Source organism: Passer montanus, unplaced genomic scaffold (genome assembly GCF_014805655.1).
Source record: "Passer montanus isolate IOZ18808 unplaced genomic scaffold, ASM1480565v1 scaffold43, whole genome shotgun sequence".
NCBI classification, from domain to species: domain Eukaryota; kingdom Metazoa; phylum Chordata; class Aves; order Passeriformes; family Passeridae; genus Passer; species Passer montanus.
Window position 1 is genome coordinate 3,557,709 of NW_024369151.1, and position 19,817 is coordinate 3,577,525.

Consider the following 19,817-nt stretch of genomic DNA (forward strand, 5'->3'; position numbering starts at 1 on the left):
CCAGGCAAGTCACGCTGTGTGTGTGCACCTCAGTCCCAAGAGGGAGGGATTTGTTTCAAGCAGCTGGTGGGATGCCTTGCACACAGGAAGAAGTGTTCCTGCAGCAAGGAAATCTGCTTCCCTTCCAGAAGTCACCACCAGCCCATTTCGGGGGTGAGATGGTATCTCCTGCCTGTCAGAACATTTTCATTTACAGCAGAAGCTGGCACCTCCAAAAACCTTCAGGAAAACAGAAATTCAACCCCTGCCCCACCTGACTCACCCATCAGGGTGCAGCCCAGCCACAACACTGCACATCAAATCCTATATCCCAAACCAATCCCAAAGCCCCAAGCCAGCTGTGATCACAGCACACCAAGCATCCCAGCCTGGTGAGGAGCAGAGGGACACTGGTCAAGCCCTCAAGGAACGCTGCTGAGGAAGCCACTACTGGACAAAACAGGGCTTTTATCACCCAAACCACTCCTTCCCTGTGCAGGCAGAGACCTCCAGCTCACCTTGGTGCTTCCTGAGCTATTCCCCTCACTTTCAAACCAGCCACCCCCTGCCCACGAGATGCAAACCCCCTCTGAAAGCAAAGGCAGGTGGGTGGTTTGCTCCCACCCACAACACCACCCACCAACAGCCTCCTCCTCTTTCCTCCTCAAATCCCATTTTCAGCACAGGTATTTACCTGGATTAACGAGATAAAATCCAAAACCACAGGTTCCTTGGAAGGGGGCTTGCTGTTGAGCTCAGGGGGCTTCTGCTTCCAACCACAATGTACAAAAGGAGTCAGCTCCTGCTCCAGGGAGCCAGCGAGACTTTAAAGGGATTAGGAGAGACTGGTTTCCTCATCTTCCCCCCTGGTGTGTGCATCTCTCCCATAATTAGCTAGGTGCCTCTCAAGGCAGGGATGGGTAAGTTTTTATTTTTCAATGAACAATTGTCTGTCAGAAAAATGCAGATGTGATGAAGCTTAAGTGCTTTGTGGGATTCCATCAATTACTTCTCAAAACTCATTGGGAAATTAGGAGAGCATTTAATTTTGACAAGGTTGAAATGTTTTGGTTTCCATCATCTAATTTTGTTTTTATTTCAGGCTGTACACTGGGATAAGGCAATATAAAACAAAGCTCCAGATGATAATGGTGGAATTAAACATTTCCCTCTCCTTTATAGAAAGGAAATGTTTTGAACCAAAGTACTTTTGAATTTTCATGTATGCAAGGCCTTTCTGCACAGTATTTTAGTTTCGGCTGAAACTCCCAATCACCCCATTTCCCCCCAGGAAAAAAAGTTCTCAGCATCACCCACCTAATTCAAAGCATGTCTCCATGGTCCCTAAGCCACCTTTGGGTGTCTTCCCTAAATGTCTCCCATGCAAAGCCATGACACTTGTGCTGGAAGGAGGAGATGAAAGCAGGAGCACTGCTCTGCTCCTTCATTTCTAATCCCATTTCTCCCCAAAACGGTTACACTCCTAAATGAAGCCATTTCTCTGCCACACTCTGCAGCAGTGAGGAACAGCCCATCATTCTGAGCTGGGAGAGAGCAAGGGAAGGATTAGCCCCAAACAAGCCGTGCTAAGGCTTATATGCCTGTGTGGACCACGCCAAATTTCTCCTCCTTCTGTGTCTAAAGAGGCTGGGACCAACACCACACCAGTGTCACCCAGGCCACAACTTCATTAAGTGACTCTCTGGTGGATGTTCCCCCTCCTGCATCCTGCTGAGCCAAATTCCCCGCTTTGCGATGGGCTGACCCTGCCATCACAGGGAGGCACAGCTCAGGTCATTCTTGTAGGCTAACAACACTGTTTTCTTGCTCAGACTAGAAATAAATCCCTGCCAGAGGCACCTGAGCCTGTGAGGATGAGCAGGGTTTCGTGTCTGTACAGAACAGCAGCACCCAAGGCTGAGCAAGGCTCTGCCAGCTCTTGCCAACACCTCTCCCCAGGTGGGATGGCTCCTGGAGCACAGCCCTGCTTTAGCCCTTCGACATCCACCTGCAACATCCTTGGCTCCTGTGGCACTCTAATGTGACTTAAAGAACTAACTCACCAACCTCTGCAGGCACACCGATGCTGCAGATCCATCAGCCCACACCACCTGCCCCCTACTGCAGTCATGCTCCCACACTTTAAACAAACAAGGGACTAATTCTGGTAATTCTTAAGGGACTAATTCTGGTAATTATTGGCCCAGGAGCCCGAGCTGCCCTCCTCACCCCCTGCGAGGCAGCTCGTGCCCTTCTGCTTCTCCAGGTGGTCCTCACAGTGAGGAGACCCCATCCTGGAGACACCATGGGGCTCAGACACCTGGGCCTGCTGCTGCCTCCTCCAGTAGTGATGCTGAGGATGTCAAAATGCACTGGGAAAGAAGAGCACCTCCTTGCCCAGCTCATGTGCTAAGACCAAAGCTCCCATTTGTCTGGGAAAAAAAAACCCTCACCCTTCTTATTTTCAGTAAGGCTGCAATCCTGCCTTTCTAGGCTCAAAAATGTACCTGGTCACGGGGCAGTACATGGAAGCAACTCCCCCTTCTCCTCAGGTGGGTGAGAGGACTGGCACCAGGGAGCGAAGCCAATCTGAGAGACAGCTGGGGAAACCTGAATTTAAGCCATGATGCAGGTGTTTCCTTCAGTCTCTCAGGGCCAATTCACAGGTTTTCATCTCAAATTATAAATCACCAACACACGAGGGTTAAGCATTTTCCCTCCTTCAGCATCCTCCCTCCAGGCTGTGCAGCTACCACAGTGCCAGCAGAAAAGATCAGCAATATTTCCTTTATAGGATATAGTCTGAATTATTCCTCTAGCACACTTTCTCCTGGTTTGCTGTGATCCCTGCAAGATGGTGCAAATACACACGAGACTCAACATGCAAACTCATTGGATTCAGAGAAGTTCACTGGGATTTTGTTGTCTTGGGAAATTCCCACAGCTTGACCAGATCCATCAGCAGTTCCAGAGTGCAGCAAGAAAAAGCAGCATGGAAGCAGGTTTTCTAGAGTTTGGGGGCTGTTTGGTTATGTTAGGGCTCAAAGACAAGGCTCCAGATAGCGATGCCAAGGTCTTGGCAAGGTTGCAGCGGATAATTCTTAAAATTAACTGAATAAAAAAAGGCCTCCGATAAGAAAAGAACTGCAGAAACCCTTTATGCACTCATGCCACCTACTGGGTACACACAAAACCGACAGAAAACCATGAGATGGGGGAAAAAAGGGATCCCATTGGGGTGGGCAGGTGGAGAGCTGCCACCCCTGTGGGTGGGAACCCTGCTGGAGAGGCTTTAGGGTCTTCAAATGATGCCTAAAAAGGAGGATTTTAACTGAGGAAAGTGACTCACTTATTCCTTCCCATCATCAGCCCAAGGAGACTCAGCCAGGCTCCAGCACGAGCTGCGAGCAATCCGCCCTCGACTTTTTAACCAAGACCTTTTAAGGCCAAACAATTAGATAATGGCAGAGCCCACACCACTAAAATCCCAGAGATAAATGCATCCCAGTCCTTGCAGAATTACTGGAAGCCATATTAAGGGCATGAAGGAACTGGTAACAGATGATGATTATACATAAAAGGAATAAGAAATCTTTGAGATTTGTGCTGCTCCCTGGTTGAGCCACTCGGCTCCAGCTCTGTGGTGTATTAATTGCTTACAAGGCTGCATGTATATTTTATGCTCAGTACCTGCCTGGAACATTTGTTGGATTTAGCCTTGATTGATGAACCACTGATTATATACTTCTGTGGTCCTCAGCAAATTAATAAACTGTTGACTGGTAGAGATTAACAACATGTCATGATTTGTGAATCTGTGTCCAGAGTAAAGCTGGAACAAACCTAGTGCTAAAATTAGTAGGCAAATGCTCCCTGAACTCTATAAAAAGGGGATAGCTTAATTAAATTACATCCCGATATTGCCCATAGCACTTACCAAATTGGCAAATTGAGTTCACAGCAGTTCAGCTTCAAAACTAACTGACATCCCTGAAAATTTGCAGCACATGACCCCATCCCTTCTTGCACTGGAAGCCCAGCTCACACCCAGCAGGCTCCAGCAGCAGGAGTGGGATGAGGAGGGGCAGCGCAGGAGTGGGCAAAGAAGGTACCAGAAAGTCTCAAAGTGAGCCTTTGTGAGCTGTGAGACTCCACTCCCAGCCCCTCTGATCCCTCTCAGCACCATGAGCACCACCCAGGGCTGGGGGCAGCGCTGCCAGCCCACCCATTAGGCTTTTCCCTGGCCAATGGCCATGGAGCATGGTCAGAAAATGGGGACAGCTCCTTCCACACCTCTCCTCACTCCCCTCCTTTGCCAGGGACTGACAACAGACGATGAGAATAAAACACTGCACAGGGTTGGGAGAGCTGGGAAGCAACATGGGCTGCTGTCAGTCCAAAGGGAAGCAGGGAGACAAGGGCTGGGATGCAGTGGATGTCCCCACACTCCCCCTGGGCAGCTCAGCTCTCCTGTTCTCAGGCTGGCACTGGGAGCTCTGGAGAGACACAGAGCTGCCTCATGCTCCTGCAGTGGGGAGAAAAAGGAGTGAAGAGCCCAGTGGGGAGAGACTGTCTCCTGTCCCCATGGGATGCACGGCCCCAGGAGCCTGCTGTGATGTGTAGCATGGGGGTTCCTGTGGTCCCTGAGTGTCACCTCTCAGCCACAGTTCTCAGGGAGGGGATGCCCTCCAGGAGAATGCTCCTGCTGCTCCTCCCTTGTCCCCTCCATTCTCTTTACACACGGCCTCAGTCAGGCATTATAGAAGCTGGGGTCTGTTTTTCCCAATGACACAGTTTTCCTTTTCTGCCTCTCCACATGCCAGCACTAGGACTGTAATTTATTGACAATTTCTATCCTAATATATCCTGACTTTAAAGAGAGGCACCACTTCCCAGAGGTGTGAGGTGATCAGAGCCCTGATTGCTTCTGACAGTGCCTGGGCAGGGATGCTGGCATTCAGAGCAAAAGAACATCCCAAAAAAGGGGGGAAACACCCCAAAAGACTAGAAATGCAGTTGTTCCCTGGAAAAAGGGGGCAAAGAAAAAAATGGCAATGGAAAAAGAAAGGAGGAAGGGGAGAGGAGCAGCAAGGGGGAGATGGCACCAGGTTGCTGGTGACACATCAGACTGTCATGCTAAATGGCCTTAACAAGCAACCTGAGAAGGGGATAATGAAAACACCTCCCCCCGGGACAGCACGGCTCCAGCCTGACCTTTCCCAGCTGCCGTGTACAAACATCTTCAATAAATAAAGAGACACTTACCTCCTGTCTCTGCTGAGACGGGAGGGATGTGCTGGAGGTGAGGGGCCCTGCCTGCAGTGAGGTGAGGGGTTCCAGGGGTTTAGGAGCAGTGAATGTGTGGTGGAGGGGCTGGTGGAGGGGGTGACAGCTCTGGACCCCCTCGGGGGTCACCACGGCTTCCAGGCAGGCAGAGCCTTCAACAACAGACACAAAGGGATGCTCCAGGTCTGCCCCACTTCCCATGGCTCTGTCCTGTGTCTCTGCACGTCATCCTGGATTCACACAGGCTCCTCAGGCAGGGAAAGGATGACTTTGATGTCTGGGTGAGGTGCTGAGCTCTGCTGCTCCCAGCTGGAAGCACAACAAAACCCCTCTGGGCAGTGGTGCAGGGAACACCGCCCTGGAACTGCTCACAGCCAGGCTGCACCGGGCTCTGGGTAACCTGGACCAGTGGAAGGTGTCCCAGCCAATGGCAGGGGGTTAACACAAGATGACCTTTAAGGTCCTTTCCAACTCAAACCTTTCTAGGATTCTATGATTCAGACCCTCTGCCCAAAACTAATGGTCTGGGGTCTAGGAGATCTTCTGAACTCTGCAAAACCTGGGACTCAGTAGATTGTTTGGTAAGACATCAGCATGTTCAGAAACAAGTCAAGACTCTGAGGGTGTCAGAGATGCCCAGAGATGGATATGCTGGGGGGATGCTCCATCCTTCTCACTGAGAAGCACAAAGCAGCAGAAAAAGCAAGGCAGCTTTCCATCCCTGCTCCTTGACAAGCAGGAAAATGACCACCAGCCTCAAGCTTTTTTTTTTCCTTCATTTTCTGGGTGGCTTCCATCTGGGCACCTGGGCTGCTTCCCTGGAGTCCTGAAGGCATTTGTGCTTTGCCATGAAGGCCCCAGGACTGGGCAAGGTCCACCTCCAGCAAACACATCCCCTCAGCCACAGCAAGCAGGAGCAGGTCACATCTCCCTCTGGCTTGTCCCCAAACCAGAGGACAGCCCTGAGAACCCCACAGCCTCAGTACCAACCCCACAGCCCCAGTATGTACCCCACAGCCCCAGTATGTATCTCAAAGCCCCAATACTTACACTAGAGCCCCAACACCAACCCTACAGCCTCAGTACACACCCCACAGCTCCAGCACCTACCCTACACACTCAGTATGTACTTCAATGCCCCAGTACTTACACTGGAGCCCCAGCACCTACCCTACAGCCCCAGCACTCTCCCCGCAGCTCCAGCACTTACCCTACAGCCTCAGTATTCACCTCACAGCCCCAGAATGTACCCCACAGCTCAACACCTACCCTACAGTTGGAATACCCACCCCACAGCCCCAGTACCTACCACACAGATCCAGCACCTATCCGATAGCCCCAGCACTCACCCCACAGCTTTAGGACCTACCAGACAGCTGCAGCACCTACCTAATAGCCCCAGTACCCACCACACAGCCCCAGTATGAACCCCACAGCCCCACCACCTACCCCACAGCCCCAGGACCTACCAGACAGCTGCAGCACCTACCTAATAGCCCCAGTACCCACCACACAGCCCCAGTATGTACCCCACAGCCCCAGCACCTACTCCACAGCCCCAGCACCTACCCCACGGCCCCAGCACTCACCCCACGGCCCCAGCACGTACCCCACAGCCCCAGTATGAACCCCACAGCTGCAGAACCTATCCCACAGCCCCACCACCTACCCCACAGCCCCAGTACCTACCACACAGCTGCAGCACCTACCTGATAGCCCCAGCACTCACCCCACAGCTCTAACATCTACCACACAGCCCCAATACCCACTCCATACCCCCAGTACACACCACACAGCCCCAGTATGAACCCCACAGCCCCAGCACCTACCCCATGGCCCCAGTATGAACCCCACAGCTCTAGCACCTACCCCACAGCCCCAGCACCTACCCCACAGCCCCAGCACTCACCCCACGGCCCCAGAACGTACCCCACAGCCCCAGTATGAACCCCACAGCCCCAGCACGTACCACACAGCCCGTGGAGTCCACCTTGCGGTCCGACACGCACTTGAAGTTGCGGGTGCAGCCGCCGTTGTTGCGGGAGCAGTCGCGGACGGGCCCGAAGGAGGAGAGCAAGTCATTGATGGTTTCGAAGTAGGTGGACAGCATCGCTTCTTCCCTTGGAGAGAAAAGGCACCGTTAGGGCTGGCAGGGAGCTGGCACGGCACGGGCACGGGCAGGGCAATGCACAGAGAGTTGCTCTGGCAAAATCCTTGATTAGAGATACTGAGCCAAAGGAGACTTCCCAAGGAAATGAGGGGTTTGTGATTATGCTGCACAATAAATTTGCTGCATAACTCTGGCATCCTTCACAAAATCAACCAATCATGGGGTTCCAAAGATAATATCCACTAGTTTTATGCAAACTAGCAACTAGGAGATGCTTTATTAGTAGCCTGGAGCTGGGTGTGAATCCAACCCTACACTAGACAACAGGAAATCCAGAGCCATAAAACTCTTCCTGAATGCTTCACAGCTGGGCCAAGCCTCCCTGAGCGTCCACACCATCATCACCATCACCCACATCCACCCCAGGGACACTGCCGAAGATGGAAAGACACATGGAACTTGTCTTTGTGCTTGCTGGGATGTGGATGTGGAACAGATAAGCAGGGATGGGTGCAGGCACAGCTCTGCTGCTCTGCTCCAGCCCACAATGGGCAAAGCCCCAGGCACTGCTGCACTGTGAAACCCCTCAAGCAAGAAGCATGAACACCCAGGAATAATTCCAAGGCTATGTGAAGCCTTGGGAAGCTCCCAGCCCTGCCTCTCAGAGCTGCACACGCAGCAGATTTTGCCTGTGACAAAGCATTCAGGCACTCTGCCTTCTGCTGGATTCCTGCAAAAAGAACACACATGCTTGTCAAGAGCTTTAAGCATCTCCAAGATATTTTTCATCTTCAAAGCACAGTTTATATGTTAACCAATACCCACAATGCATCCTGGGCAACAGAACCCATCATCTGACAGGAGAGAGACAAAGTGATCAGAGAGAGAGGAAGGTCACAGAACAAGTCACTGATAGTGACAGACTTGACCTCCACAGGCTGTTTGCTAGATCTTTACCCACAGGAGGCTGCAAATTAACCCTGATCCCTCTGACCTCAATACCCCTGAGGCAATGCTGGGAGTCACAGCATGGTTTATTCTCCTTGAGCCTCTCTCCTGGCAATCAGCACAATGACCCAATGCCCAGCTCTGCTGCCTCTTTTTTGGGGGGTTTAATGTGAAAACAATCTGCTTGGCAATGAAACAGCGGTAGAGGAATATTCATCAGCCCTGGAGGGCCAGGGTGGTGCTGCCTGGAAGCAGCCCTGCATTCTCTATCAGCAGAGGGCCCCTGAGCTCACACGCTGTCACACTCACGCACACAGCGCTGCCAACACCGAGCGCTCAAGAAATCATGAGTCAGGCATTAAAAAAGAATATAATGCAACTGGCACCAAAATGATGAGATTTTAAAAATAAATCAATTGCTGCGCTGTTTTGGGTGGGGGTATTTTTTTGGTTATATTTTCCTCCCCTAAATTTGCTTTAGGGTACAATCAAGCTTTTCCCTGCAAACTCAAGGGCTAGAAACTCCTCAGAGGCCAAACCCAAATAAAGCCCTATGCAGTATTGACATCATGATTTTTTTAGATTCGGGATTTCAAGGCAATCCCAGGATTCCAAAAGTTGGGGCTGTCAGTAAGAAAACACCACTAAAAGCAGTGAGAAATATTAAACTGGCACATCCCCATGGGCTGGGGTGGATGAGTTATCTCAGCACTGGGGCAGCTCTGTGCTCACTGTGGTGTCCCACATAGCAAATTCATGTCTGTGCTGCCAGCTCTCACCCCAATTAATGCTTCCTAATTAACTTTTCACTTGTAGCAATCAAGCTCCTGGTAGTCTCCTTTTCTTGGCCCACCTCCTAGATTTTCCAGCATATTTGGAGAAGAATCTCCCTCTGTCCTTTCTTGGTCATGTTTCAAATATCTTTAGAGGCCGTTTTCTATTAGCACTCTGTTCCCTCCAGGATCTGCAGCTCCTCTGAAATGAGGGAATGAGAAAGGCAGGATATATTAGATCAGGACACATATTTCTGCTGGAGAGATGGGGGGGAGGAAGGGGATATTATTTACTAACTAAACCCACTGTTTATTAATGTAGGGAGAATTATTTTTAAAAAGCCCAAACCAACAAAACATGATAGCTCCTCCACCACCCACCCCAAAAAGCTCAGCCCCATCTGGTCCTCCCAGGGGGTTTCTCATCGTGGGTGGACAGCAAGGAGAACCATGCTCCCATCCTCCCTCCTGGCTTTCCACTGAGCACCAAACAACCCACATGCCTGGAAGGACAAGGTGAGGAGCTACAGCTGCTCTGGGTGGTGGAAAGGAGGTTCTGGGGCTGGGCCCTTGCACAGGACTGCTCCAGAGAGACAGAATTCTGTCAGGAGACATCGGCTCATCCCACACGGCACCAAGCTGGAGTGGCAAGGGCAGCTTGTCATGCTTTAATTAAAACTTGGAAGCACAAAGCACCTCCTGCCCTCGGGAGGGCTGAGGATGGGAATGGGAAGCTCGCTCTCCAAAGCCTGGCATAATGGATGACCCCTGCCAAAGCCCAGGAAGGGCTGGCGAGCTGGAATGAGCCATTAAGCACATTAAAATATTAACCTCGCTGGGAAGTGTTCAGGTGTCCCCAGTGAGAGGAGCAGGGTGAGGGCAGACGCTCTGCAGGATCAGTTCTGTGTGGCCATCGTTCCATTAGAGGAGCTTCACTTCAACACACAGTCCTGACAGGGATGGCAGCTCACGAGAGCCTGATGTGATGCTCAGAGCAAGCTGGGAGCAAACTTCACTTTCATCTGCCTCTGGAGGGGCTGGAGGAGCCTGGCTCAGTGCAGGCAGGTGCCCCTGGCACTGCCAGCCTCAGCAGCTCCTTTTAATTTTGGGAGTGAAGAGCAGTCATTAATGACCTGCCTTCTGCAGTGACACGTGGCATGGAGCAGATCACTTCCCACCCACACAGCTCTGCCAGGGACCCCTGCCTGTCCTTCCCTGCCCACTGTATGGGGCTCCTCTCTCACATTCCAGAGCCAGCCCTGGAGAGAAAGCAGAGCCTACAAGGGAGGGGACATTTGGGGAGCAATGGCAGCATCTGGCCACCACTGCAGGGAGCTCCCTGGGGACAGCCAGCCCCACCACTGCCCGGGTGTCAGATTAGACCAGCCCTGATGGATGAATCACTTGCCCTGCAGTAACAAGCTGCCTGCAAAAGAACAGCTCTTGTTCTCCATCTCCTCCTGTTGGATTTCAGCAAGTAAGCCCTGGATCTGTTCTGACAGGGTGGGATGGAGAAGGACAGGCTCCGTGTCCTGAGTACATCAAAGAGCCAGGGAAGCTGCTGGTGGCCCTGCTGGACCCAGGTGCCAAAGCCCCAGGGAGCAGGCAGGGCTCAGCACTTAGGGCACTGGGAGGATGGGGAAATCCATCAGTGACCCGAAGCCAGGTCTTGTCTAAAACGGTATTTTGGAGAGAGTGATCTGATTTCTGGTGCCAGATCCTCTCCACAAGCCCATGAACATCAATGAACACACACAAACACAGACACAAATACACACACACACACACACACACTTCTTTAACTCTCCAGCTGTCCCAAAGACACCTGCAGACACCCAAATTATATAGTTATAAATGAAACACACTCCCCTCCCTGCCAGGACCCTCTGAACACACACCCAGCATCAGTAAACCCCAATTTTTTTATGAACATCTCGTGGCACAAATGGCCAGTGTGGTGCAGCACAGCAAGGCTCCCCTCCTGACTCTGCTCCCATGGTGCAGACCATGGCACCCACCTTCACACAGCCCCATTCCACCTCCCATATCACCTGCACTTACCTGGATTCCCTCAAAACCACTTTTTTCCACTCTCTCCCTTTGTTCCAGGTCTCATTAATGAAGCAGATTCACTGACAAATACCGCTGGGGGTTATTTATTCATGAAATACCAACACCAAGCAATTCTCAAAGCCTCCAAAGCATTCATCCCAGAATAAGCTCCAGAGCTTTGCAGTGGCTCTTCTCTCCAGCTCATCCTGAAGGGGATTACTGTGTGTTATCCAACTCTGCTGCCCCTTTTTATTGCCTGCTAATGGTTAAAGACTTCAGTGCCTTACAATGTTCACCATCGATGAGAAAAATAAAGAAAAGAATGTGAGCTGGAGACTAAGCCAGTGCCATCTGCTCCCTGAGCTGGGTTTGGAGAGGAATCAGGGTGGGAACTTGAGGTTCAGGAGTTTCTAGAGACAGGGCCCACTGGCAGCACAGGGTGTGATGCTGTGTCACCTGCAGCTCCACCCAGAACTGCCCAGCACAGCCCAGCCAGGAGCGCTCATGCCCAGCACCTTGTGCTGTTTCCTGCTTCTGTTGAGCACGGAACTTCAGAGCTGCTGCACTTGCAAACCAGGACAGAGCAATTTTCACCCAGATTCTGCATTTTTCAGCCCAGCTGCTGCTTGCCTGAGCAATTCTGAGCAGCTCTCCCTCGATGCCCTGGAAAATTCATCACAGAAATGGGCACGGAGGGTGAGCAACACATGGATCCCAGCTGAGGGTGTACTGCAAAACTCATAATCACATTTTTTTTATAATCATATATAACCAATAAAACTCCAAGCTGCAGCTGCAAAGCCCAGATTCAGAAGCAAAGAATTGATCAGCGCATGGGATTGGGACCTTGGCTGCAAGTGGAGCCTTTGGGACCCCTTGGTGCCATCACCTGCAGCCCCAGCACCACACTCAGCACATGGCATTCCTGCCCTCAGCAAAGGCAGAGCCACCCCTTCCCCAGGGGAGTCCCCTCCCAGGACCCCCTGTGTGTCACAAACATTCATTTTTGCTCCCAGCTTCTGTACACTGGGGGTGATGATTTTCTTCACATTTTAGACAAGCAGCCAAGGCAACAAGAGAAGAGGAGGGAAAGTGCTCACCGCTGCTGGATGGCCAACTGAAGATCCTTTCCAAGTTATTTTTAGTACTTTTAGCACTTCCCACACTCACACTACAATTCCAGCTGGGCCTGCTGCACTACAGGCTCAGCTGTTCTGTAGTGAGAGCCATGCAGTTAAACACCCAAATTATAATGAACATGCAATAAATGATCACCTGAGAAAAGTGGTCTCCAATATAAATGCAACAGAATATGTTTTCTTCTGGGATTCCACCCCTTCCATTTTTATTCTGCCTGTAGCAAGAGACCATTCTCTCTACAGCCCCTTCCTGCATCCCTACAACATTTAATCATGGATCACAGAATGGTTTGGATTGGAAAGAACCTTAAAGCTCACCTCATTCCACCCCTGCCATGGCAGAGACACCTCCCACTGTCCCAGGCTGCTCCAGCCTGGCCTTGGGCACTGCCAGGGATCCAGGGGCAGCCACAGCTGCTCTGGGCACCCTGTGCCAGGGCCTGCCCACCCTCACAGAGAAGGATTTCTCCCTGATCCATATCTGTGGGGAATGCAGCACCCATCTCCTACAGCACTGAGCCATGAGCCAAGCAAGCTCATTCCCACACTGACCAAGCTGGAATGCTCTGGAAAAATTCATGTTCACCCCCAGCACTGAAGAAGATCATGAGGTGGTGGCAGCTTCTCACCTGGGGACTTCACAGCCTGAAACTGTGGCATGCTGCAGCTCCTGTCTTTAACCAGGTGTCCCAGTGCTGTGCCTGCATCAGATTTATTATTTCATGTAGGAAAAAAGTGATTTTCTGCCCAGTACACAGACAACCACTTTTCAGCCACTGTAATAGTGCTGGAAGTTTTGAAGAAAAACCACTATCCAGGTCCTCAGCTGGGAGAAATCATCCTCACTTGAGTGACACTGGAGAAGGCATTTCAATGGTGCTGTGCTGACATTCCACATCTGATGAGCTGCTTGCTATAAATTTTCTGGGTAGTCTCGCTTCTTGTGGCAATACTATAATAAACACTTGCAAAAATGCTTTCCCAAAAACCTTGAGGTTGAAAGTGTGAAAAATTCCCCACCAAGCATCAATAATTTGCTGGAGATTCAATAAAACCACCCCTCCACCGGAGCGTTCTGAAGCTCACTTCTGCAAGCAAAGGACCAGGAATTTAATTACAGCAAAGCAAAGCAAAAACAAACACACTGGGACAAAAGTGAGCTGGGAAAGGACATCCCAAAGGATGTTGGGGTTCACAAGGACCCTGCACCTCACTGCAGCCCCTCAGAGTCAGCACAGCTCTGCCATATGAAGGACCAGGGTATCACAGATTAATTTAATGATACAGTTTTAATTCTGAGTATTTTTCTTGCTTCAGGGAAGGTTGTGGCTGCAGTTTCAACCCTGCACAAGCCAAAGGAAATGCAGGAGGTGCTGTCTCAGTCTCCCAGGCAACGTCAGTGCTGGGAGGGTTAAGAAAAGGCACATGAGCCTTAAGAGGGATGGCAAAGCACGGTCAGGAAGAGTGCTGGGAATTACACATGCTAGTACCTGCTGTGGTCTGTAATCCATCCCAAATTCAGCAGGATGCATTCCCAGTGTGCTGGATGCTCCTGTGGGCCAGAAACCTCACCAGCAAAATGTGGGATGGGATGGGATGGGATGGGATGGGATGGGATGGGATGGGATGGGATGGGATGGGATGGGATGGGATGGGATGGGATGGGATGGGATGGCATGGGATGGGATGGGATGGGATGGGATGGGATGGGATGGGATGGGATGGGATGGGATGGGATGGGACGGGAGCTTGGAGCCCTGCAGGTACTCTCACTGGGACAGAAATCCCACAGCAAAGACCTGGGGACACCAGCCAGGAGGAAACCCAGCACTGCCAAGCATTGTGTCCCCCTGACCACCCCAGCAGACACTGGGCACTGCCAGGGACACACCAAGGGCCATCAGGCATGCCAAGAACAGAGCCATCACACTGGCCTGGGCACACAGAAAAGGTGCAATGCATGAAATTATTGGTGAAGCCAGGACAACCTTAATGCAGACTGCTTGGAGCCCTGCAGGTGCTCTCAGTGGGACAGAAATCCCACAGCAAACACCTGGGGACACCAGCCAGGAGGAAACCCAGCACTGCCAAGCATTGTGTCCCCCTGACCACCCCAGCAGACACTGGGCACTGCCAGGGACACACCAAGGGCCATCAGGCATGCCAAGAACAGAGCCATCACACTGGCCTGGGCACACAGAAAAGGTGCAATGCATGAAATTATTGGTGAAGCCAGGACAACCTTAATGCAGACTCCAGTAATTCTGCCCTTGATGAGGGTGTTGGATCCAAGACCACATAAAGGAGGGTTATCCTAAGGACTTACCTCTCCCCAAATGCCACAGGTGATGGTGCCAGGCTGCAGCCAGGAGCCCTGGGATGCCTGAAACAGTCCAGAGCTGTTTAGGCACCCCAAAACCTACCCCTGGGTACCTACAAACATCCACAGCTTCTCAGCCCCCTGCAAATTACTTCCTCTGCAGCTTCTCAGTATCTTGTTTTCTCTTCCTTGGAGGACACATAGCTCCTACTTTATTGTACTCTATCCAGGCACTGTTCTGCATGCACAATTACTTAGCTCCTCGTGGCTTGCTTATGCTTTACTCAACACCAAGAAGCAGCAGTATTTCACAACAAATAAAGTGATTAAGTTCCCAATCTCCCTGTTATCATTCCCATTTTACAGACAGGGAGCCAAGGCACAGGCACAGTGATGTAAAAAAACATCCACTCCGTTACGTGCACCAAATCTCAGACATTTAGATGTGATTTTTCAGAGTGCTTAGCATTAAATGACACTTTCCCTGCTCAAAGTACAGCTCTCATTGACTTCAGCTGAAGTTTTTACAGCTTCACATTAATGCAGATCATTCCCAGAGCAGGTTCATCAGCTGTGCTGAGCGAGGCAAAGGTGAAAAACTAGGATATGATCATGCCATTAAAGATGATTCCATAATGCATATGCACAGAGGGGCTGCCTGAAGGCTGCACAGCAAACCGACCCTGGCACTCCCAGCTCTGGAGTTCTGCAAACTTTAGCATTTGCTAAAGAGGAGCTGGTGGGGGTTTCATTCTGGGCAGGGAGGAAGGTGTTCAGCCTGGACAAAGAGGGAATTTTCCAGCAGCAGCTGCAGGACTCAGCATCACTCCACCTTTGGTGGGCAGAGCTCTCCCTGGGGCAAAGTCACCTGGGCAGGTTCCTCCCTGCCCTCTCCCTGCTTGTCCAGTATTTCCCATTCCTCTCCCCCATTCTCCCAGCTCCCCCACCAGCCCCAAACTCTGTGTTTTTGGCCAGCTGCTGTCTCTGTGCTCGGGGATGGATGATTGCTGCTGGCTTTCATGGCTAAAACCAAACAAGGCTTCATGCTGCGTGCAGCAATTCAAAAAGCAAGTTTTTCAAAAAGCACTTCTGAGCTGGACAAATTAAGGCAATTCTTCACCTCTAAAAAGAAAGACCCTCCACAAAATGCCTGCCTTAATCCTCTGCAACAGTGTTGCCTGGGGGGGAGAAACAGAAATCTTAGAAAAAACAAGCAATCAAGAAAAAGGGAGACAGAAGGCCTGAAATTTCTTGCCCTAAATTATTACAGGCTGAAAACATCATGAGATGGGTCAGGCCACTCCAGTACCAGGCAGTGATTGCAGCCCTGCCTAGGCAGGTTCAAATACAACACAGATTCACGTGGAATCCATGTGACATGGCAAAAAAAAAAAGTAATTAATGGCAAAACTGCCATTTAAACTCATTGCTGTGAGGAGCTCTGGGCATCTCCTCACCTGTATCCACTCCCAAGGTGGGAGGTCACACGCTGGAGAGAACAGGAGCACCCAGCCACCCTCTCCCTGTGTTTGCCCTTCCAAGCCATCAGCAAACCAAGATTTCAGGCCCCAGCTTGTTCAGCATTCCCAAGGCATGAACTAAAAGATTTTCCCATTTAAACCAGCTATATATTCTAGCCCAATCAAGAAGTTGGCTGTGCCAGTTTCCATCTCTCCACCCTGCTTCCTTGGCTGAGAAATTAGGAATTTGCTTGCTGGTGGGGCCACAAAGACAAGAGAGGAGGTGGAAGGATCCCAGCCCATGTTCAGGATCCATCCCCTGCCCCTGGGCCCCATGGCCCCCCACAGAAGCAGAGATGTCCTACACTGCCCCATGGGACAGATCCAGCGTGGGGGCTTTGCTCATCCCAAGCATTTTTCAGTGGCAAGCTGGAAAATGCCAGCTTGGGACTCAGACTTTTGCCTCTGCTTAGGCATGAATGACTTATTGGGGTTTTTCTTCCTTTTGACACCCTTTTGGGGTATTTTGGACAAGATTTTTGTCCTAGTGGGCTCTTGTGGATCTGATTCATGAGGGTCATGAGGAAAAGTGGGATTTTGCAGGGAAACTGGGAGAGGGAGGGGCCACAGCCCAGACTCAGCCCCTCTCATTGCCCAGCCACTGGGGGGGTTTCCAATACACATATAAAGTGTCAAGATGTGGTGCTGATAAGCACTTGAGAAACGCTGATAGAATTAGATTGGATAAATAGGAAACAGCCAGGGCTGCTGGATCAGATATCCATGTCCTGATTTTTCACAGATGTTCCTATCGATCCGCTGGGAACAGACAGCTCCTCACAAACTGGGTGCCAGGGACCAGCCATCTCCACACGGGCAGGAATGGCTGCTGGGAATGCAGATCCCTCTGGAATGCTGGCTGCAGGCAGGATAGCCCTGCAGGAGCCAGCTCTGAGCACCACAGCTCAGCAGGAGCAACACCAAGCTCTGCCATAAGGCTCCATCAGCTGAACCCCTCTGAGACCCTCACACCTGGGTGACCTTCACCAACCCCTCTGCATCCCAAGGGTCACCAGATGCCAACTTCTGTGGCTTCCAGCCACGGCAGAGGGTGAGCAAGCAGCCCACGTCAGAGAACTTCACGCAGCTGCAAAATGAGAGGTGTGAGAGCCCACAGGAAGCAAAATTGAAGCTTTTTTTTTGGGAAACAAACCTGTCAGCTGTATTACAGAAAACATCACACACCTGGGTCAGTTACTAGGGATACATTTATGCATATGCATCCATATATGCATAGCTTTGCTGCTATATATAGCACCTTCCATCAGCAACACTCACTGGCTCAAAAAAAGCCAGATGAATGTCCACAGACAGAGGAACTGAGGCACAACCAGATTATTTACAGCTCATTTCCAGAAGTACTCTTTGAAGTTAGAATCCAATTAATTTTATACCTGGGGAGAGATTTGCATTGGGTTTTCCGTCTGTCTGGGCAGGTTTTTCAAAAGGGCTTGGCTCTTACCTAGGCACCTAAAGCAGACTGTGCTTTCCAAGGAGCCCAGCATCCAGGAGCAGCTCTGTGGAGCACAGGTGGGTTTGGCACAAGGGCAGCACTCTGTTCTGGATGCCACTGGTCACTGAGCCCTTCTGAGGACACCACCTCCATGGGTTGGGTCTCCAGAGGTGAGGAGCAACCTGATCTGCTGCTGCCTTTGGTAGGCACCCATCCCACCCCTCTCTGGAGAGGTTGGCACCTCGGGTGACACACGGGACACCTGCCACCAGCCAGGGACAAATGTCCCCTCAGTGACATTCACATTCCCTCAGTGACCTTCACATCCCCACAGCATCACCTGGGGAGTCACCTCTCCCTCAGAGAGAGAGCAAAGAATTTCCTGCCCCGGAGAAAAAGAGGGGTTTGTGCTGGTTTGAATCCCTGAGCAAGCTCAGGCCAGGATCACAGAGGCACCACTGCTGGCTCAGGGGAGGTGATGGGCATTGGCTGGAACACCTTGTGCAGTAGGCACAGCTCAGAAAATCACTTTGGTTATTACCCAAAACTGCACCCACACTGTCAGGAGGGCTCCTCTTCTCTTTTCCCTGCAAAGCTGTGCCACTCTGGCTGTGGGCACTGTCTGGGCAGACCTCAAAGCAGCCACACACTGATCAACCTTGCAAACTCTTGGGGCAGAGGCTGGGTTTAGCCCTGCACTCAGGGCAGGTCTTCAATTCTTGGGGAATTGACCTTTCCTTCAGTGACCTCTTATTCCCTCAGTGACACACAGGACACCTGCCACCAGCCAGGGACAAATGTCCCCTCAGTGACATTCACATTCCCTCAGTGACCTTCACATCCCCGCAGCATCACCTGGGGAGTCACCTCTCCCTCAGAGAGGTGGTCCTTACAGATTACATCAGATTTTCTTTCCAAAATATTCGTTCAGTCCCTGGCAGATTACCTTAGATTTTACCCCCCAAAAAGTCCCTTCTGGCCATTAAAAATGACCACAGGTTTTATCACAAAATTTTCTCTTCCCAACCTCCCCAAATCACCTCAGACCTTTCCCCAAATTTTCTCCCCATGAGAATCCTAAGTGACCCCTTCACTTCTCTTCAGCGAGCCCTTCCTGATCTGCAGTGCCAGGAATATCCCACCAGACACACATCCCTCGTGCCACCCCCAGCACAAACCAGGAGCCCACAGCCTGGGAAGCTCTGATCCAGGCAATGGCTGCAAAGCATTGCCTTTGGACTTCTGAGGAAGAGACAGAGCTCCAAATGCACATGAAAGCCCCAGAGGCCAAGGTTTCCCAAGCAAAGAGCTCCCACAGGAGGGCACGAGCAGCCCTGGCTGCAGCATCACCTGCCTGTAATGAGCTGACCCACAGGCTTCCTCCTGGCTCTGCAGCTCGTAGGGTAATTGCTGCACTTTTTTAGCCTTGCCTGCAGCCATATCGTGAAGCAAAGACTGCCAAGCTGTGTCCAGGGCCAGGTGTGTTCAGGAAAAAAGAATAATCAGCATCTAAAAAAGGAAGAAAGAAAAAAAAAAGAAAAGAAAAAAAAGGAGAAAAATCTGATGCTAAACTCTGTTGCATCGGAGGTTTTTTTGGATGAACCAAATTGGCTGCCATTGAAGCAAATGGCAGATGAAGAAAACATTGACTTTCTGCTTGGGTCAATAAACAAGATAAATTGAGTGGGGAGTTGGACGTGGAACAGGAACATCATCATTTTCCTGAGGAGGAGAGAGGGTTAAAGGCAGAGAGGCTGATGCAGGACATGGTTGTGTCCCATGTAAGGGTGTTTCACCTGGGAGCTCAGCACTGGCAGGCAGAAATTGTGCTGGCTCTGCCAAGGCTTGGAACTGTGCCATGGGACTGGGTCTGATGTGTTTAAAACAGGTGATCCCAGACCCAGACCCTGATATGAGATGACAGGGGATTGCATTCCTGCAACTGAGCATTTGCTGGTGCCAGGGGCTTTGTCCAGAATGGGTGCCCAGCCTGTGCAGGGCTGAGACCTGACTGCTGCTGGTCCTGGAGTGGCCAGACCAACCCTGCCCAGACCTGAGAGGCCAAGCATGGGATTCAGCTCATCCACAGACACACACAGGACTGGTTGTTTTGGGCTCCTCCAAACTCATAGGGAGGAACTGGCTCATTTGTGGATGATCCCCCTGCCCTAAGGCAGTGAAGATAGCTGATCCATGCCCCACAGAGCAGATCTCCAATGTTGGAGAAGGCAGCCTTG

General features: G+C 51.2%; 1 protein-coding gene across 4 annotated transcripts in view; it reads right to left on the reverse strand.

Annotated features, from left to right (window-relative positions):
• ASTN2 (astrotactin 2) overlaps positions 1-19,817 on the reverse strand; it is a 323,200-nt gene that overhangs the window by 144,952 nt on the left and 158,431 nt on the right. For 3 of the 4 annotated variants that reach the window (XM_039720164.1, XM_039720165.1, XM_039720166.1), the window contains exon 11: positions 7,235-7,385. In XM_039720164.1, the coding sequence (XP_039576098.1) occupies positions 7,235-7,385 (151 nt within the window). The remainder of the gene's footprint in view (positions 1-7,234; positions 7,386-19,817) is intronic. The other variant, XM_039720167.1, reaches the window with a different exon arrangement.